Source organism: Fusarium flagelliforme (genome assembly GCF_020744385.1).
Source record: "Fusarium flagelliforme strain FIESC 12 MPI-CAGE-AA-0113 chromosome Unknown B0J16scaffold_8, whole genome shotgun sequence".
In the NCBI taxonomy this organism is placed as follows: domain Eukaryota; kingdom Fungi; phylum Ascomycota; class Sordariomycetes; order Hypocreales; family Nectriaceae; genus Fusarium; species Fusarium flagelliforme.
The window spans coordinates 494,769-515,546 of NW_025763510.1; the positions used below are offsets into that span (position 1 = coordinate 494,769).

Below are 20,778 nucleotides of genomic sequence, written 5' to 3' on the forward strand. Positions count from 1 at the left end.
TAAACCTGGGGATTGCGGGTCAAGAGTGGAATTTATTACGTGAAGTATATTGAAATGACGGAGCGACTGTCCGTTCACTCGATGGTAGTACTAGGTAGACTGGGTTCAGTGACTGGGTGGATGTGTTTAATTAGAAAAAGCCTATTTGGTCCGAGTCAGACCTAATGCAGTAGGTGTTCCAGCGTTATACTCACTGTAACCCCCCTACAACCACCCACTATAACCCTCGGGGTCTCACATGTCTCGGTCAACACTGAGATGGGATAACTTCTCCAAGAACAAAAGATCATTCCATTCGCCTCCAATTTCTTTTATTGGTCTCCAAGACATTTATCGCCTTCTTGAATTGTTCTTATCTCTTGGCCAACTCTTGCGAAGTTTCCAAGTAACCAACCACCACAACGCCAAGAAACAACCGCTGCTCTTGGCAGTGATACCGTTCCAGGGAATGACCAGCGGTTATCTCCAACAACCCCGACCAATCAGAACCTCACTATTGGAAGCTGCTGTTTCTTGGCAGGCGGCCGCACGAGCAAAGGATCTTTTGTGATGCAAACAGCCACAATTTGTGACTAAGAGAAATTGAAGTAAGGACGTGTCGATCTGGGGAAGACTCCGGAAGTCTGGGGAAACGTGGTCAGATGGATAATAATACGTAAAGAAAATCAGGTTAATAAAATGAGAGCAGAAGAGTGTTCAGTCTACAGGGTAATTGATGCTGTGGTCGAAATAAGAATGCTTCTGATCAGAGACATGGATAGGCTTGTTACCCGTCCCTGCTGTCATCATCTTAATTCTTGGCCATGTATCGGGTACCTCGGTCAGAAAAGCTAGAGTCCTTCTGGAAGAAGGCACAGTCAGACCAGTCACACCACGTAGATAAGCACAAATTACAGCCGATAACGTCTAGTTTCGCATTTCGTTATCTAAAGACAAGCATGTCACAGCTGCAAAAGAAACCCGCTAAGGTATCCTCAGCTCACGAGCCTTTTCATCGTCCTCGTCAAACGGCGAGTCGGATCGATGAGCCGCTTCCAGAACAGGTTTGCCGCGCATTTGGGCCCAGACTGTTTTGTACACTGGCTGTGCGAATAGCGCGTCCATATCTTCCAAGGTAATACCTGAATGAGTCAGCATAAGAGCACGTGAAGAACATTTCTGGAAGGAACTTACCTTTTGTTTCGGGCACGAAGAAGAGGGACCAGATTCCCATCAACACCAGAATTGAACCAAAGAAGAAGTATGCTCCATACCCAAGGTCGGAGATCATGTACGGTGTTGAACGTGCGATGATGAAGGATCCGAGCCATGTGTCTGCTGTCGTGATGGCGACACAGAGCATTCGAATGTCCAGAGGGAAAATCTCGGAGGCGTATGTCCATGTGATTCCTTGCCATGTCGCGCAGATGATGATGGCGTTGATGTACACACAGACAATCGCCAAATATCCCCATCCATCGCGATTAACAACACCAGCCGCAGCCGCAGCAGCAGGGTCAGCTTTCATGACATACCCGCCGATGTAAAGCATGGGAATACAGCCCAAGGCAGCACCCCAGATAAGACCCTTTCTTCGACCAACCTTTTCAACAACCCAGAAGGTAAACAGCACCATACCAAGTGTCTTGGAGATACCGTAAAAGCCAGTGGAGAAGAGTTTGAGCGAAGTACCGGGAATACCAAGACTCTCAAAAATACGAGGAGCGTAGTAAGTGATGATGTTGACACCAGTGAAACTCTGCAAGAACATGAGCGCCATACCAATACCCATACGGTTGCGAACGCCCTTTTGGAAAAGCTTCTTGAACTGCTGTCCCTTGCTCATCTTGTTTGTACTGCGTTCTTCAACCTGCGCGCGAATATCGCCCATCTCTCGACGGACGTATTCATGATCAATAGGCAGACCTCGAATTTGCGCGAGGATCTTCTCGGCAGCTTCAAAGTGATCACCACGGGCTAACCAACGCGGCGACTCAGGACACCAAAGCATACCCAACGCAAGTCCCGCACCAGGAAGAAGTTGCAGACCCAGCGGAACAATCCACTGCGTCTTTGTATTCACGTCGATGGTACGATCTGTAGCATAGTTGATCCAAAAGCCAAGCATACCACCGCCCTGCGAAGCGATTTCGAAAATACCAACAAGTCTACCTCTGATAGACGGCGGTGCAGTTTCGCTGATGTATACAGGGACCGTGAGAGATGAAGCGCCGAGACCGAGACCTGCTACGGCCCGGCCGGCGTAAATCATGTTGAGATTGCCGTTTGCGGCGGTCATGAGAGCGCCGCCTAGAAGAAAGACTAGGGCTGCGCCCATGATGGTCTTTCTACGACCCCATTTCTCTGCGATGGGGAATGTGCACAGGGCACCGAAGAAACAGCCAGCCTGGATGTTGTCAGTATGGGTAGTAGATGGGAGGAGGAGAGGGAAGTGTACCTGAAAGGTGGATACAATGTTTCCCTGGATGGTGTCGCGCTGTGTCTTTTCGATGAATTCTAGGCCAAAGTCTCTAATGAAAGAGGTCAATGCCATAGTACCTCCGATAACAGAAGTGTCATATCCAACTGCGCCGGTTAGTATCACTTCTGTATTGTACACTGAGGGTTCATACTGGCGAGGGCGGACATGGAAGCCACCGTGGCAATCAGGTGGATTCGCCAGTTCCGCACCTCAGGCGGATCATTGGTGCCCGACGCATGAGTATTCCAGCCCATTCGATTTAAAAGGTAAAAAGGTTATATAGCAGAAGCTTAGATGGTGATAACAAACGAGTAAGCGAGAACGCGAGTGTCTGTACCTCTCTCTTTCTTGAGGCGGGGAACGAGGCTTTAAATATTTCTTCAGGTCGTCAAGTCATCGCTGTTCTATCCGAGAGAAACAACTAAAGGGTGTCCTCTGAATGGACAGGATCGTCAACCGTTGGATGGACACTCACTCCACTGGGCTTCCCCGTGGGGTAACGAGGTAAAACAGGGTAAGCACTGACTATCAACCGGGGGTTGGGGTCGTTTGTGACATTCTTTTGATCATGAGTGTGTATGATGTGGAGTCGCCAAGACGATAAAAGTGAGGGGAAAGTGTTGCATCTTTTCTTTGAAAAGGTTGTGCTTTTCCGTGGTGATGATGGTTGGGATGTGCCTTGTACGTCATTTCTCACGATGACACCGAAGGTGATGTAACGATCCATTGCTCTGCTCTCTCCGAACATCATCCTCTGTTTCCCTTGACTCTCCAATATCCAGGCTCAGATAAAAATATTGAACCTCTGTGATATCTGTCGCCAAGTACGGAGGCTCATCAGGGTCCAAATGCCAATTCTTCAAGCTTTACATCTCCACCGGCCCGCCTTGTAAAGTTTAGCTGCCGAAGCAAGAGCTTGTTTCTCCGTAGCGTGTCATTTAAGGCTTGCCATTGGTCACGCGATGAGGGCTCGGCAAGTAAATCTATGCTCCGAAGCGGGACTGAATCAGTCGATTGCTTATACCTTGCAGTAAGACTAACCTTATTCAACCTTATTCGTGTTGTTACCTAGGGTTCTTTAGCAAGGGATCTTCTTTTACGAGTGTAATATTTGGTAGTAGTGGTTCTTGGCACCAGAGAAACGGTTCACTGGGGTTGGGTTAATGCCTCGGTTCTAAACGATGCGACGTTAACTGCCGATCTCGACCGTCGAAATCCCCCAATGGTTTACCACCAACATCCAACAGTCAGCTTCAAGAGATCTCTTTGCACAGCCTCCCCCATATCTACGGGTGAAAACGGGATCTCAAACGCAACACTATTGCAGCAAGATCTATGACCCTAGCTTTGTGGGTGATATCCTGTTCATCGCATTGGTGTCTCGTTGTCGTTGTTCTCATCTACCCCAGTCAGCCCACCCAAAATAAGCTTAAATCCCCTTGGCGCCAGTGGAACGTCTGTGGAGATAACGTCGGAGGATCGGCGTTTAAGGGATCTTGCCCCGCGTTGATATGCCCTTCTTCGTGGAGAATGTCGTTTGTAACATGCTTTTACGGATTCTAGACTTTTGGTGAATTTCCGGGTGAGTCATTGATCAGTCATGGCACGATTGGCCAAGGCGTAAATGTGCATCTACATATATCCGTAGCTCTTTCGGAAAACGTTAAACAGTAGACCGTCCCTCATCTGACGCCTATTTTGCTTTTGGGGTCAAGCTTGGAGTCTTGCTATTCCGATTGTATCTCATAGAGTCTTGGCTACAGCTCTAGTCTCTACTTCCCCTCATCAAGAGGCCAAGCGTGTTGTTTGACTGGATAGATTCAGCCTAGAAAAGACGCTTATGGTATAAGTCGTATCTCCGCGGTGACATGCTAAATAGCTTTCACAGTGATAGATACTAGCCGGCGGGCGATATCGCATTTATGCGCCCGCAAACACATCTCGGAATCCAGATCTTGACATTCCCGCCGCTATAGCTTGTGGAGCCAAACCATCCCTGCGACTGCTTTTGGGACGCTTTAGTTAGTAGAGATACTAAAGTCTGGGGAAGCGTGAACCTTCTTCAGTGGTGACTTTGACTCGGCTGGATTAATGAGGTGGATCTATGTATGGGAAAGCTGGGGTAGTGAACTTGACTAAACCCCAGTTTCCACTTTCATAGAGCCAGCATGAAGCTTTGTCTGCTCAGACACATGTTATTTTAGACGCAGCTCAGGAAATGAGCTGCCCATGGTTTCTCTATTTATAGGCAAAACATATATAAACCCATTTTAAGCAATAGGTCCAGAACTGAATCTATCTTATTGCCATCCGCTCGCGAATATCCATCTCCAGTCGTGTAAGCCTAGACGTAGATTGCAGATCCCCCACAGAGCAGTGACATTGCAAAAGTATGGGTGAGGACTTGGCGATAGAGCCAAGACTTTCACTTACACTATCTTCCATCCCCGCATTGCCTAGCCGCCCTTGGGATTCGGAACACATTCGGATCCGATTAGCTAAGATGCTCTACTTGCTGATCGGGCATCAGTTGATATAAAGGCCACCCTGTACTTCGCGGAGCTTTTCTAGGTGTAGCTACGTATATATTCCTCGAAGAGGATGAGAACGATAGATAATATTATCGAAATACAACTTCCCGCGAAAGAAACATGTCATAGTACCCGCTACGTCTCATGGTCGAAGGAAACAATCCTGTATCTTATCTACAAAGCATTAACTAACACGAGTAAGTCGAGAGGTATGTACTTTTTAACGCGACTAGAATTGACTAGAATAATACCTTAATTACCTGATGCTGTGATCCTTGCTAGGGACTGGCGAAGAAGCTAGTCGCGCTTGCTAGTCCCACGCGATGCAGGCCAATCTACGGACATTCAAGTCCGCAAGCAACAATTATCCGCGACTATGATCGACATCACTAGATTGACCAAGATAATAAAAATACCTAATTAAAGATGAATTTCAATTTAGAACCTTAAGACTCTGTTCGTAATCACTCCTCATCGTAACGCGTAGTCGATGCAATAATGATATAACCAATGACGCAATATTTACGAACCTCCACTTTATCCATCAACTATATCATGACATCTCCCAACCCATAACCATCCATCTTCTCCTCTCCATTCACTTTCATAACTGTTTAAAAATGGCAGAACAAGACGTCTACGCCAGTAAATTCGAAGGTCACGCTCCGTCCTTTCCCCGTGGTACATTCACTGGTTCAGGCGCGGAACAAGACCGCTACGCCAGTAAATTCGAAGGGCGTTCTCCTTCACTCCCTAGAGGATCATTTGCCGGTTCGGGTGCTGAACAAGATGTTTTCGGATCACACTTCAATCGCACCCCGTACCAAGGTCTCCGTACCAGTACCATAGGTCTTCTACACAATGCCGTTCTTCCCTCGTTCACGCTACACGCTGGTCTCTCAGCTGTAGCGTATGGTATTTCTCGATACACAAATCGTGTAGAGGGCAAGGATTATCTCTGGGCATCTGGCATGACTCTCAATGCCTGGTGGAGCGCGATCGGTTCTCGCGTCATCAACGACGGTCTCTCTGTTTCTCAAGCTTGGTCCTCTCTCGCTTACTCTCAAAAACTTCTTCTTCTCGGTGTCACAGCCTGGGGCGTCCGTCTTACCTCTCGTGTCGTATCCCGCAGCTTGCAGCGTGGCGAAGACGATCCTCGATATGCCGCTAAGAAAACTGATCCTGAATTCTGGAACAAGGCTTTGTTTACGACGTTTTTGCCTGAGGCTGTTGCACAGACTATCATTTCTCTTCCGTTCACGATTCCTTTCCGTCAGGTTTATGAGTGTGCGCAGGCTTCTCCTGTCGTTTCTTACAGTTCTTATATCCGGGATTTCGCCGTGTTTTTGTTCTCTGCTGGATTCACCCTTGAGACCCTCGCTGATATCCAGCTTGAGTCTTTCAAGAAGAGGGATGGTCAGGGTGTTAACCGGGAAGGTGTATGGAGCATTGTTCGACACCCCAAGTAAGTCATATCCGCTCACTGCAAGTTTTCATGCTAATAAATTCAGCTACCTCGGCGACGCTCTCATCCACGCCTCTTTCCCCCTCCTCCTTCTCGGCTCCGGCCTTCTCCACCCCATCACAGCTCTCGGCCCCATCGCCAACTACATCTTCCTCCGCTACATCGGAGGCGACAAGGAGAACGAAGAGACCCAAGCTGACCGATATTCCAAGCATGACGTTATAAAGGCCGAGGAGTTCAACGAGTACCGCCAGCAGAAGAACAGCTTCTGGCCCAAGGTTGAGGAGTTGGGTAACTCTTGGACTCTTGGCGTTTTGACTGCTGGTGTTGCTGGTGTTTTCCTCGAGAGGGGACTTCGAAATGTGTTGTAAATGTAATTATTGAATGTATAATAGTGATGAAATTGGATAACTTCTATGTTGGAGTGATTCTTTATTTTGAATTGACGCATCCACAGGTGATTGATGATTGAGAAGTTGGTGTTTGAGCTGGACGCTGGTATCGGCTCGAAAGTACTGTAAATTCTAGGGCGGCTATAGAGGATCACAGGGGCCTGTCGGCCGTTGGTGGCCTTCCATAGTTGGTGCCCATTTGGGGTTTTAGCGAGAACAATACTATGAACCCCACCATATGAAATTAATGACTTGGCCATCTTAGGGGGGGGTGACACCAGAAAAGATCAAGGCGCCTCCTTATGAGGCGTGTTGGACAAGTTCAAACTCAAAGAGCGGTCACGATTCAAGTTTCAGGTGTAGTAAAGAGTGTATAATTATCCTAACATGAGATTCGTACGGCAAACAGAATAGCTTCAATGAGAGAACATGTCCGAAACTTGAGGTCCAATCAGAACTAATAGTTGTTCGCGTCCTGGTTCTCGCTGTCCGACACAGTCTCACTGTGTCGAGCGTCAATCATGCGCTTAGCATCTTCCTTAGCCTCTGCTGCTCCAGACTCAATTGCTGCTTTGGCGTCCTTGCTTACAGGCAATCCACTCCTGGCAATGACATCTTCAACCGCCTGCGAGGTCTCTGCAGCCTTCCTTACACGGTCCTTAAGGCCGTCAAGAATCTCCTTTTGCTTGCTGGCGACAAGGTCCTTGAGAACCTTTCCTGTCCTGTCCATGTAGTTTGAGAGCTGCTGCTGCATGGCATTACTTGACTGACCCGATACATAGTGAGATTTCACCTGCTGAGATTGGACTCGCTTAACATCTTGGGCAACTTAAGAGGCCATAATAAATGTTAGGTAGCAATAAAGAGATAAAAGAAGGTATAGAAAGTTATTAGAATATAAGAAGCTTAAAGCAAGGTTATTATCTATACTGTACTTAATTTCTTATAGGTAATTAAACTCTTAGCAGCCTGGCCCTATTTCTCTATAGTATTAACCTTAATACTAAAATAACTATTATAATAAATAAATAACCTATACTTATTTTACTATTCCTAGAGTTCTTTAATTTACTAATACTAATTCCCTTTTCCTTATAATATAGTTATATTTATTCTATAATAACCTAAAGTTTATATACTAATAAATTATACTTATCTTTACTTATAAAAATATTAGCTAATATCCTTAAACTTATTAATAAAATAATCTTTATATATATAATATAATTATATAACCTTAAAATACTAAATAAATATCTTAGTTATATTCTTAATAGTAATTTTAAAGTTAGTAAATTAGTAAATAATTATTTCTTATAGCTCTTAAGAAAGGTAATAAACTTAGCTTATTTTTTAGAAAGTTAAAGGGTTTACCTTAATTTTTAGATTTTATACTAAAATACTACCTAAAGTAATTTTAGGTATATCTAAGTACTAGTATTAACTTTTAGTAGGTAACCCTAAGGACTTTAAGTAAGATCCTAAAGGGAATCTACTTACTAGTTTTAGTATATCTATTTTCTATCTATAGGTATTTATATCTATTTATAATATAAATATTAGCTTATCTAGGTAAACTAAGTTAATTACTATAAACTTACTAAGAACCTTTATAAGCTACTATACTATACTAGCTATATTCTTATTATTTAACTTAGCTATATATATTAGGTTAATAGCTTAACCTATGCTACTTTAGACTTAGTTAATAATTAATATAGGGGATTCTGCTATTGATAATCAGTAGAGTAAGTACTCTTAGAGTATCATGGCATTCCAGTTCGCTTTGTTCGACCGACCGTCGGTGGTAAGGCTATCGCTATTGGCGTTCACAAAGTTTCAGTTGACCAAGTTCACCACTGAACCTCCGTTCAGCAGGACCAATTTAGTCACGAGATAATAGACAGTGCCTTCAACGTATCCCAGAGTGGTGGCAACTGATTCTTCTGCAGCTGCAGCGTTGTTATAGATGCCTACAGTTCCCATCTTGCAACACTTTGCCATATCGAAGTACCGCTGCTCATCAGTTTGATTGCGACACTCCGAGTCCATCAGGTCTCCAGAAATCTGCGTTTCAATGACTTCGGTAAACGGCAACAAAGCATTCGTAACTATATCTCGCACTTAAGGCCCCTTGGCCTTCCGTCAACACTAAATCAAATGTGTAAGTTGATTCCGGATAGATAGAGAGATCTACAGCAGTTACAAGACGCTTAACGAAATCTAGATGTCCCTCGGGTGTTCGCCAAGTTAGAACTCTGGTAAGTCTTTTTCCAATGCATAACAGGGCTTCTTCTTATATATTAGAACTTCCTTACTAGACTTTTATTATCTAGCCTTCTCTAACATATAAATAATATAAGGTTATAAACTTAAAAGTATCTAAAGGAATATTATAAGGGTAATTGTAAATCTTTTTAAAATAAAAAATAAAAGATATAAGAGTTTCTTTTAACTATCTTTTAATTATATATACCTTAGTAATAGCTACTATATCTAAGGTAAAGTTAATAGCCTTAAACTTTTTTAGAAATTAAAGGTAAATTACCTTAAAACCTTTATTCTTATACTTAGTTTCCTTAAACTAGTAAAGTACTATACCTTTTAAGTAACTATAAAAAACTTAAACTATAACTATTTCTTTAGCTACCTTATTAATACTAAAGAGTACTATTAAAGCTTTAATAAATATTAAGAAAGCTTTAAAATAAATATTTTAAGTATTTCCTATAAAGTTAACTAGCTTTAATAAAGCTAATATAATACTTATTAGTTTCTTTTAATAAACTTATAAATAATAAAAGGAATTTAAATAACTTAGGAAGTTAGGTAAAGAGTATTATAGTAATAAAGTTTAATAAATATAGCTAAAGGGTTTAAAAAAAGCTTAATTAGTAGTACTTTAATATATTATAATAATTTTAAAGATAATACTTTAGAAGTTAAAGAATAATAATAAGTAAAAGCTAAAGTATTTACTTATCTAAGGGAAATAAATAAACTAGAATCTTAAATATTTTACTTTAGTATTAAAATAGGATGTATAAGAATCTAATAGTATTAAAATGTAAGTAAAGTAATTAGCACTTAGTTAAGTGTAAGTCTAGGGATAATAGGAATGTTAGGAGTAATAATAGTATTAGAATAAAATGCATAAGAAAGAACGTAAGTAAAGTAATTAATAGTTAGTTAAGTGTAAGTTTGGGGATAATGGGAATGTTAGGAGTGATAATATCTGGTTTAAGTTCTGGCAGAGCAGGGTAAGCTTGTCTAAGTATTATAACAGCGATGTGTTACCTTCTTCTAGTTAGTGTCTAGCAAACGGCAGGGAATAATAGCAAACTTCTACTATAGCTTAGCTATAACCTCTATTACTAGGCAACCTCCCTAAAGATTTCTATTACACTGCTATAGCATAGCTTCCTAAGTAAGAAACAAATTAACTCTAAGAAAGAAGCTTTAAATCTAGTATAGACTATCTAGTAATACTAAGGAATATTAGTAATATATTATAGTAATATCTAAGGTAAAGTTCTAAAGTAATAGTATAAGAAGAAAGTAATATTTTTAGGTATATTATTTAAATTAAATATAAAATTAGATTTTTTTAAAGTAACTTAAATAAAATTAATTTTCTAATATATTTAGTATTTAATATAATAGTAAAATCTTAATAGATTTTAAGTATTATAATTATAAGTTATAGTTAAAATCCTTAAGATTTAAGATTTAGTATTTACTAGTAAAGTTTATATATACTAAGTTTATTTAATAAGTATTTATAAGATATTAGCTATATTACTAATCTATATATAGGCTATTTTTAATTACTTTAGGCTTTACTAGGTTACTACTATACTATACTAAAAGTTAATTATTTTATTTCCTTAGTTTAGTTAAGTCTTATTGGATTATACTAGGCTTATTTAAAGTAGTTTAATAACTTAACACTAGCTCTCCCGCTAGTTAGTTAGAGTTTACTAGTTAAGTTAATGTAACTTGTCCACTGTATTTCAGCAGTACATCTCCAGACCCTTGAAAGGACATGTCGCCAGTCCTGGATCTTTCAAGCCTGACTTGTAGACAAACCAGCCAAGCAGCCCAGCATAGCGACTCATCTTGACCAACTCTCGGAGCATCTCATAGGGTAGATGATATCCTCAACCAGTCCGGCTCCGGAAACAGAAGCACGGGAGCACGGAAGAAGGCTTTGGCAGTGGATGAGAAGGGTTTCAAGGTTGACTAGGAAGCAGATTTGCATAACTTGGCGATGATTGATCTGGGTTGCTTGTGTGGCGGCGATCGCTGCCCTAACTAGCTAGTTGACCTAAAAGCCGGCTAGAGCCCTGCCGGGGTATATAGTGTAAATTACCAGCCCCATCTTCCATCCAATAGCTAGTCCTCCGATTCGGAGATCTCCCTCGATAGCTCAGTTGGTAGTAGCGTTGGACTGTAATTGTCATCAATGTAATCCAAAGGTCACCTGTTCGACCCAGGTTCGAGGGAGCTGTTTCTTTTTGCATTTTTCTCTATAATCACGTCCATCAATTCCCTCGCGACTTTTTAAAATATAATGTAACGTAGAGGCAGTTTTTGTCCTTTTCTTTTCCCAGGGTTAATTTGTCGCACTAGTACTTGTCACTACTCACCACTCGGCTATATTATATTATCCAGATAACAGTCATACCACCATCCATTGACGTCAAAACAATCAGTTCAGACCAGTTAAATGAAGGAGATGATGAGGTTAAATGCTGAGATGAGAGTGTGCTTACTCTTTGGGTCCAGTAGGATTGATGACGCCAAGTCATGTTGGTGGTCAGGCATCTCGTGAGATATGAAGTCCTTAGGCCCCATGATCGCTCTCTATCTCTTTCTATACCATACGTCGCCAAAATGTTGATGTTACTGCCTCCAGAGATTCTTGAGCACATTTGCGAAAAGGTATCCAGTTGAACACAACTTGAAGATGTGGACTAATAGCAATAGCTCCACGGCACCGATCTCAAATCCCTCTCCCAAGCCTCCAAATATCTCCATCAAACAACCCACCGTCGTCTCTGGCGCTCCGTAACCATCCAACCTCCATCCCCAACCAACCGTCACTCCATTTCATCATCTGGTCCCCCGCAACAATGTCTTAAACCCACACGAGCTCTACATTTTCATATCGACGACGCAAAGCATTGCGTCCATGCGCATGATTGGTTGGGCTACATAGGAAATTGGTCGCAGAAGGATCCTCAGTTGCATGATACTTGGGAGGGAAGGAGTGATAGTTTTGGGTTGGGGAATGGGAGGCTTGTTAGGGTTAAGTATGAGTGTCTTGTGCAGAGGGCTCTGGTTTTGTTGGGACGGTTTGAGGAGGGTCAGCTCGAAACTTTCAGGTATGACATCTCTTCCTCTGTTGCCAATTCCACTAATTCAATTGTGTAGTTGGAGTTATATGACCTGCATCCCATCCGAAGTCATTCAGCATCTATCCCTCAAGCACCCTTCCATTCAAAGCCTCAACTTCACAACAGATCCCTTCTGCAGCCGCTTCAATCGCTGGAGTCGAAACACAGATATAAACCTCTCCGCCTTTCACAACATCCGACGATTTATCTGGAAAGCCCCGATGGGACGCCACTTCGGTAACATCTCCACCTTAGTTCAGACGAACGCAAGCCATTTGGAGGAACTGGAGCTTGACCTGCAATGTTGGTCACGGCGGTGGGAGAATAGAGAGATGAGAGTTGTCAGGCTGGGAGATAGGTGGGACAAAGTACCTGCTAATACGATGTTGGCGCGACAGATATTTGGACTTGGGGTGGATGCCGATATGGATATGTGCTTTCCGAAGATGAAGAGTTTGAAACTCACGAGAGTACCACTACAGGACGAAATTACTGGAAAGGCAGTATCACCAGCATGCATCAACTTCTCAAACCTCACTTACCTCACACTAAACATGTGTCCCTACTGGACCACTCTTCTCGCAACCCTCAATCAATCTAGAACATCGATCAACCTCAAATCCTTCGAAATTCTAGACTTCTATCTCCAAACACCCCACGAAACAGCAGTACGAAAAACAAGTATCATCACAGACTTTCTAGACTCTTTCAATAAACTTGAAGAGCTGTATATTAGTTATTGTGGCCCTACATCAGTACTCAAGTTCTGGGAGCATCTTGCAGGTCATACCAGTTTGAAGAGCTTCGTGCATCATCAGAGGGTTGCTGATCGGGATGATGAGATGGTGGGGGTGAGAATGGGGAGCGATTTGATGGGGTTGGGTATGGATGAATGTGAGTTGAAGAAGGTCAGAGAAGATCCGGGGATGAATTCTCTTTGGAGACTTGACCTGCAATTCCTCGGATCAACTTGCGCGCCCAAATATTTGGTAAGTCATCAAGCCAAGGTTGAGCTTTCCCAGCTGATTGCTTGAACAGAAGGACGTTTTGCTGCCTTTTGTGAGGAAGCGATCGCTTAAGGTTCTTCACATTCGTCACACTGGCGTAACCATAGACTGTAGCCCTTCATGGATCTTTGACAAGGGCCAGACCGAGAACGCAGCCAGCACCGCATCAAACGAAGATGTAAATAACGAAATGTCAGCAACTCTCAAACAAGGTCAAATACCACCTCTCCAACGATCCTTCCGCCTTTTCGCAGACTGGATCTTCAGCCCAGAAGGTGTCACCTCGCTAGAGTACATCGTAGCAGGTGATCTTTCACATGGAAGTAGATACGCTGAGAACAATGTTTTGGTTTGTAGAGAACGAGAGAGATATCGTGTTATTGGACACAAAGATGGTGGTGAGGAGTGGAGGGATGTTAAGAGGAGATTTGGAAGGGCTTTGGGGGCTTGTCCTGTTGAGAATATTATTCCAGAATACAATTAGTCTAGATAAAACATCGTTAATCTCAAGCTATTGGGAAGTGAACAGGATGATCTGATTGTTAGATATCCAAGTTCATGATTATCAGGATAATCCTCAATAAGTCATCTGATCAATACTACGAGCCGCCACAACTGAGTCTTTCACCTGTCAAAGTTTCAGCTGAGGCCAGAAGTTGTATCTGTGCCTTTGTCATGGCTGTGCTGAGCGGCACATGTCCCCTGTCTCGCCGCTTATTTTCGGAGTAAGCAGCTGACCATGTTACTCTTCAACTGGCGAGTGTGCTGAGGACAAATCCGAGACCCTGGGACCTGTCAGATTCGAGCGGACCACTCTTTACCAAAAATGACGTTTGTTATTTATGGCGTTCAATATTGAGGCGGGTGCCGCTCTAGTTACTGGAAGCGCCGCATATTATAAGCTTCGGGGCATTTCTTCCGCTTTGTGTCGGCGAGGCCGCTTAGACATCGGGTTAACTGTAAATGGGTCCCAGTTAAGCAGTACTACTTCTGAATTGTGGATGATTGAGAGTAGAAGAATCGTGAGACGTTCTTTCTTTACCGTGCTCTCATGAAACCGCACCAAATCTCATCTCACCCAGTAAACAAATGCCATGTTTATTCATCCCTACTTCTTCAAAAAGCTAGCCAAAGATTTCTCAATACCCTCCCTCCCCTTCTCATACAACCTCATCCGCTCACTCTCCCACCCATCCTCCTTAAATAACGCCTCGCCAGGCCCAATAGCAAACTGCTCATCCCCCCTCTCAAGCCCCTCGTACATTTTCTCCGTAAACTCCCCCAACGGCATCCCAATCTGTCCACCATTCACAAGATCAGGCTGATGCTTCTCATCATGCAACTCCGTCTGCACAGCGGGCGGAAACACCTCCACCATCTTTACTTGACCCTTGAGCTGTTCGCGTACGTTGAGGATGAATGTGTGAAGAGCGGATTTGGAGGCGTTGTAGTTGGGTGTGCGGACCATGCCGGGGATGAGACCCAACGTGGCGCTGACGTAGATTAGATGCCCGTTTGTCTTTTTGAGATGAGGTATGAATGCCGCTGTTAGATATACGGCAGAGGTATAATTTGTAGTCAACTCATCACCCAGGACACTCAGATCCAGGGTTTCAGGGTTACTAAAGTCAAAGCCCCTCTGGATCCCTGAATTAAGCACCACAGAATCAAGATCCGGATCAGACTTAATAACACCTTCCGCAAAAGCCTTGATGCCGTCCAAGTTGGTGACGTCAAAGACTACAGCCCTGGCATTATTTTCGCCATGCTCTTTAACGAAAGATTCCAAATTCTCGCGCCGACGACCCACGATAATAACTTTCGTGCCTGTGGCGATGAGCTTGGCAGCGAGAGATTGACCAATACCGGAGGAAGCGCCTAGTATGAGGGTCTTTTTGTATAGGGGAGGCATGATAGATAGAGTTTGATGAGATCTTAACTGCCGTGGGAGGGGTAAAGTGGGATGAACCGAAGAGTTGGTAATTAGTGATAGGCCTAAACAGGGTTATTTTGAGGCTGTGAGGTTATTTAGATGCCGGTTTTGGAAATTCTAGACGTTCGGGAAATTTGAAGATTGATTGAGGGGGTGACGAGTTTGAGGTTGATGATGCTTCCATTAGGTTCTCGCGATGTCCCACTATTGCCTCGTGTCGTCTCACGTTGCAAGTCACCTGACCATTCCACCAAAGTCACACAACAGGTCCCTGGCATTAAGCATATCCCGAATTAACTACAATTCTTACAGCATCACCAAAGTAGGTAATCTCTATTAAAGATCATTTTCGCTTTTTCTAAGTTCTGATTGATCCATTAATCTCGGGCTCTTCTCTGTCAGATTCCAAGCCTCTGCACCGCCAAGAAATCCAGACTTCAGGCCCCATCTGAGCCACCCTAGCACTCTTCAACCCCTGTCACTCCTTGGCAACGGTTTTTTAGCGTCTCCAATGGCATTGCATTGCATGTGGTATTTTTCATTGCGACTCTCTCCATTCCCGTTGGACCTGGAGAAAACCCGCGGAGTTAATTATTTGCGGGCGTAAATAATGGACCTGGCGTACGTCACTAAGCTACCATCAAAACGATAATGTTTACTTGGCAATACGACCGTTTGGGGTTATGTGACGCTGTTATGAAGACATACGTGCTGTCGGTGGAAGATTCTCCGGTTGTTTGGTAAAGAAACGTGTTTCGTCTGAACTCAAACTTAAAAGTTCGGTGTAATCTCAATACCTTACTCTGTACTGTACCTAGCTCAAAACAAAATTACAAAGCTCGGTACTCTCTACCGTGACTACTCTAGATGAGACACGCATGAATGTCGCCGGTAGCAGGGAACACCCAGCCATGCTTATTCTTCTACCGCAGCGTAGCAATGAACACCCCGTAATAGATCCACCGCCTGCACTTACAGTAAAGATCTCTCCCCGGTCAAACCGGCATGGGGTTATTGTGGCGTGACTCTGACTTCTTTTTCTAGACCCCGATGAATAATGAGCTAAGCCCAGACTGCCGTAATAAGGTTGCTGCAGATAGATGTAAGCCCCAGCCTGAAATGAAGACCCTGGAATATAGCAGGGATAGGAGTTAACTGTAAGGTACTGTATTTACATTACTACGTAAGAATCGGAAACATCGGGGGGTTGAGAAAATGTTTAAATACCAATGGTATCTCCTTCATTCGTGTATCTGAAGCCATCTCAACTTTATCTCTGAGTTTATATTCACTTGACAACTGTTTCCCCGCCGGACACACAACCCTAACTTCTTCTTTTGGAAACATTCGTCATGTATTCTTGGATCCCTCTTTTGGCTACCTTTGCGCCTCAGGCGTTGGCGTCTTGTGCTTATGGAACTCATCTTCATCGAAGAGCAGATGCTATTGAGGCTCCCAAGTTTGGATACTCGGCTGCTAATGTAAGTCTTTACCACTTCACCCTCACGGCGCCTTGAAATAATTCAAACTGACATACTTAGGGCCCTGCCAATTGGTTCAACCTAGACCCCAAGGCCAACGCTCTCTGCGCAACAGGATCTCACCAATCCCCCATCAACCTATCTAAGGGCACATTCCAAACCATCTCCCCCAAAGACCTCCACATCACCATCCCAGACTTTCACGAGGGCGCCGAATTCGAAAACCTCGGCAGCACAGTCGAAGTCGTAACAGAAGACCTGGGCGGCAGTATCTTCTTGAACAACAAGACCTACCACCTAAAGCAATTCCACTTCCATCTCCCGTCGGAGCATTTGGACAATGGCACTAGCATGGCTATGGAGATGCACATGGTTCATCAGAGCGAGGATAAGCAGCTTGCTGTGATTGGTCTTTACATTGATCTTGATGATGGGGCTTCGAATATTTCCCGCAAGGGGTACAGGGGTAAGGGTTGTGAGGCCAAGAAATCCACTGTTGCTACGACTGTTCTTGACTCGGTGGATGAGATTGCGACATTGGGTAAAACTACTCACACTAAGCCTCTCAAGATGTCCGAGATCGTCTCTCTTCTCAAGGAAGGCGAGTTCCAATCGTAAGTCTCAATCCCACATAACAATCCCAATGATTATGCTAACATTCAATGCTAGTTACTCTGGCTCGCTTACCACACCGCCCTGCAGCGAAGGCGTAACCTGGCTCGTCTCCACCCAAAAGATTTCAATTCCTACAAAGACATATCTCAAGGCTCGATCTGTCATTGGATACAACGCTCGCTTCCCCCAGAACTCTCCTGGCGAGGAGAATGTTTTGAGCATGCTTGCTGATGATATTGATGACTCTGAGTAAACTGATTGAGTGGAGTTTTTGTTTGGGTGGCTATTTGAGCGATTATCTTTTTCTTGTGGATATTATTCGGAGTAGAGTATATTAGACGTTGTATTATACAAGCATAGACTATGATCTTTTCCAGTTTGGACCCCGGTTACGTTTGTGAACGAACTGTTTCTCGCCTTCGGTACTCAATCTCCAGGATCTGCCATTGCCAACCGTAATCCTCCGATTTAATATCTTAGTTCGACGTCACGTCTCCATATCTTGGCATGTCACCTCCGGAGAAACGTGGGGAACCGTTCGATTTCTGTGCATCCCCTGCTTGCCGATCTCTCCACTGGTTTATGCATCAAGTCTGATGAAAGTTTAACGGCGCTCAGCCACCCGCTGTCAGTCAAGGGTCTTGGCATTAACCGCTCTGAGAAATTCTGAGAGAAAATCCGGTGATGCTACGATTGGTGGTTTTTGAGAAGACACAAGTGGTGGGCTCGGTAGTGGGAGTCCACCAATTAGTTTTAAGCTTAAAGGTAACGCGCGGCTGCCCCTGTAATTTTACTGAGGTTATCGCCAGGAAGCTTAATTGTTTAGACTTTAGAGGATTGGAGCTAGGCTGGGAAGAGGGTTAGGCGAATATATGAATTCATACCGCTGCGATATTGTTGGTCTGAATCCTAGACGAGGAAAAGCTAGATGAAAGGGGACACGCTAAGGAGCTTTATCTCCTTAAAATTAATTACTACCTTGGGAAGGTCAGATAGATTGTCTGCTGTCTTATGCGATGGGTAAGCTTCATGGAAAAGGCCCTATTCCTGTTCAAGTCACCGAAGCATACTGACAGTATTCTTGCCTTTGGAAGCGTAGAACTATAGGACAGTGTACATGCCAATGGAATGTCAGCGGTTCATTATGTTTAATGAGCATGAAGCAGATTTGAGCTTCGAATTCTTAGCAGCTCCAGCTCCAGCTTCCAGATCTCCAAGGTTGCTAGTGGGTTTGGATGTAGGAGCCTTGAGCAGAGAATAGGTAGCTGCCATATTAAATCGAAGAGGCAAGAAAATAGGAAGGCAGAGATTAGAGAACGAGTACAAGGTACTGAAGCTACAAACTGGAGCAATTAAAGCTTAGGCAATTGGCCCGTAACTCTCGAGTTCCTGAGACCAAAAGCAAAGACAAGTTGCGATACTTAACAGCGGAATTCGAGATTTGAGAAGAGTAGGAGGAACAATGGAATGACGGAGTTTGTCAAGGTAATACTGCAAATACACGCAACGTATCTCTTCACTCCCGTCTCAACGAATCACTCTAAGGGCTACAGTATTCAGGTGGTCATCACAGGGCAATCCACAACGGTTCTAGATTTCGATATGCAGATTCTCAACGGCATACTTAATGAGGCAGCGCATTTGGAGTTTCGCAACAGTTGTGCATATGCAGGAACAACGGGCTGCTCAATCGCCTTCTGGAAGACGGAGCTGCCGTTCTGGTTGCCGTTTCAGCAAGCCACAACCACAAACCCCAATGGCATCGTCAAAGCAAGACGTGATTTCAGCCTCTGGGGGGTATATACGGCGATGCCGATGGTCATGTCATAGAAGAGTCTATATATACCCTCCTCAGTCTACCCCATCACCTGTACCATTCATCGTCATCGTGCATCGTCTCTCCAAGTATCGACCACCAAGATGTTCTCTTCAAATGACAACCTATACGAGCGCTACGAGGCTAATCGCTATCTAGCAATATGCTGCCTCCTCTTCTTCTTCGTATTGACGGTTTGCCATTATAGCCTCCGTCGCCAAATCGGCCACTCGTTCGGTTGCGCGATATACCAAGGCGGACTCCGTGAGTCTCACCTCCCCTCCCCTCCCCAGGTCAAGTCTAACAGTATATCAGTCGAAATAGCAGCCTTCACTGCTCGACTCATCTCCATCGAAAATCCCGACGACGAAGTATCCTACATCATTCAAAGAGCCCTCATGCTCCTCGCGCCGTTGTGGTATACGGCGGCGATATATGAATTCTTCAGCGGTTTAATGTATGGGTCTGGATACTCGAACTTGTCGTTGTCGTATCATGTTTGCCAGACTGCTTTTCTTGTTTTCAGTAACTACGTTTGTTTCTCTTTCCATTGTTGTGGCCTCGGGATCCTGTACTTCAGCACAGGGCCGTTGAGGATTTTAGGCGAGGGTTTCATATTCGCGGGTCTGATTATCCAAATTGCTGCGCTGCTCATCTCTCTGCTCTGCATTGCGGTGTTCAACTATCGAATTATCCACCGTGGTCTGCTGGGGAGGACTAACCCACATGTTCGTCTCATACCCATGATCATCATGGTATACACGTTTACTTGGTATATGCTCGTACGAAACGTCTTTCGGTTTCTGGAAATGTTCGATGGCGTGGATGGATATCTGGTGTCGCATGAGTGGACGCTGTATGTGTTCGATATCTCGGTCATGGCTATCATCATGATATCTACGTTTGGATGGTATAAGGAGGATTTGAAGATGGAGAAGTTTGATAGTAATGTGTGGTATGTAAGTCGCGAAGGGGACTTGCTGCCTTGGAGGGATAGTCAGAGAGTATAGTTGACAGATATGATATGATCTGTATCTGAAGATTCGCCAACTTGGGCAATTATTGGGGGCGGTCTCAAAAACAGGTGGGGGCTGTGCATGCATACTCCAGGCCCCCTCCTTTCGCCTGACATCCTCTCCGTTGCTTCGCTTTGATCATTTCGTTCCAAACTGTACAACCCCGTAACGCCTGTGTCTTCTGGTAACTTGTTTACAGAACGCTTCGGCGCCAGTAGGCCGACACATTGGAGTCATGGCTCATCAGCATAAAAAAGGCCGCATGGGTGATCTAGTCCATGGAGCCCACAAGCCGCAGAAAATATCGCCCGCTTCCTATGAGCGATATACAATCGCCTGGATCTGTGCACTGCCCAAAGAAATGGTTGCAGCTCGAGCTGTGTTAGACGAAGTCCATGAATCCTTGCCCAGACGGAAAAACGATACCAATTCTTATGTACTCGGCAGCATAGGGTGCCACAACATCGTCATTGCGTGTTTGCCGACGAATGAGTATGGAACGAACAACGCAGTAAATGTGTTAACTAATCTTACTCGCACTTTTGAATCAATCCATTTCGGCCTTATGGTGGGAATTGGCGGCGGCGTCCCGCGTCCGAACTTTGACATTCGTTTAGGCGATATAATTGTTGGTACTCGGGTGGTCCAGCACGATCTTGGTA

General features: G+C 44.1%; 6 protein-coding genes and 1 non-coding gene across 7 annotated transcripts; 4 read left to right on the forward strand and 3 right to left on the reverse strand.

Annotated features, from left to right (window-relative positions):
* Positions 1-942: 942 nt before the first annotated feature.
* Positions 943-2,715, reverse strand: B0J16DRAFT_311074 (general substrate transporter; the record flags this gene model as incomplete). The annotated part of the gene is made up of 4 exons (XM_046124997.1): positions 943-1,121; positions 1,174-2,386; positions 2,438-2,565; positions 2,613-2,715. The coding sequence occupies 4 exons, from the start codon at positions 2,713-2,715 to the stop codon at positions 964-966; spliced, it is 1,602 nt and encodes a 533-aa protein (XP_045977641.1). The 3' UTR covers positions 943-963.
* Positions 2,716-5,612: 2,897 nt separating this feature from the next.
* Positions 5,613-6,828, forward strand: B0J16DRAFT_405704 (uncharacterized protein; the record flags this gene model as incomplete). Its single annotated transcript, XM_046132911.1, has 2 exons — positions 5,613-6,457; positions 6,504-6,828. The coding sequence occupies 2 exons, from the start codon at positions 5,613-5,615 to the stop codon at positions 6,826-6,828; spliced, it is 1,170 nt and encodes a 389-aa protein (XP_045977642.1).
* Positions 6,829-7,265: 437 nt separating this feature from the next.
* B0J16DRAFT_389186 (uncharacterized protein) lies at positions 7,266-7,603 on the reverse strand (the record flags this gene model as incomplete). Its single annotated transcript, XM_046131799.1, has 2 exons — positions 7,266-7,306; positions 7,354-7,603. 2 exons carry the CDS (start codon positions 7,601-7,603, stop codon positions 7,266-7,268), a joined length of 291 nt encoding a protein of 96 aa, XP_045977643.1.
* Positions 7,604-11,267: 3,664 nt separating this feature from the next.
* Positions 11,268-11,355, forward strand: B0J16DRAFT_t312. Its single transcript has one exon. It is a non-coding gene; the product is annotated as a tRNA-Tyr (tRNA).
* Positions 11,356-11,745: 390 nt separating this feature from the next.
* On the forward strand, positions 11,746-13,754 carry B0J16DRAFT_293380 (uncharacterized protein; the record flags this gene model as incomplete). The annotated part of the gene is made up of 4 exons (XM_046124366.1): positions 11,746-11,793; positions 11,839-12,236; positions 12,286-13,237; positions 13,287-13,754. The coding sequence occupies 4 exons, from the start codon at positions 11,746-11,748 to the stop codon at positions 13,737-13,739; spliced, it is 1,851 nt and encodes a 616-aa protein (XP_045977644.1). The 3' UTR covers positions 13,740-13,754.
* A 592-nt stretch (positions 13,755-14,346) lies between these two features.
* Positions 14,347-15,427, reverse strand: B0J16DRAFT_349853 (uncharacterized protein). Its single transcript, XM_046128965.1, has one exon. It carries the CDS (start codon positions 15,165-15,167, stop codon positions 14,364-14,366), a length of 804 nt encoding a protein of 267 aa, XP_045977645.1. The 5' UTR covers positions 15,168-15,427; the 3' UTR covers positions 14,347-14,363.
* Positions 15,428-16,540: 1,113 nt separating this feature from the next.
* On the forward strand, positions 16,541-17,537 carry B0J16DRAFT_276513 (alpha carbonic anhydrase; the record flags this gene model as incomplete). Its single annotated transcript, XM_046123748.1, has 3 exons — positions 16,541-16,669; positions 16,730-17,283; positions 17,372-17,537. The coding sequence occupies 3 exons, from the start codon at positions 16,541-16,543 to the stop codon at positions 17,535-17,537; spliced, it is 849 nt and encodes a 282-aa protein (XP_045977646.1).
* Between the last annotated feature and the right edge of the window lie 3,241 nt (positions 17,538-20,778).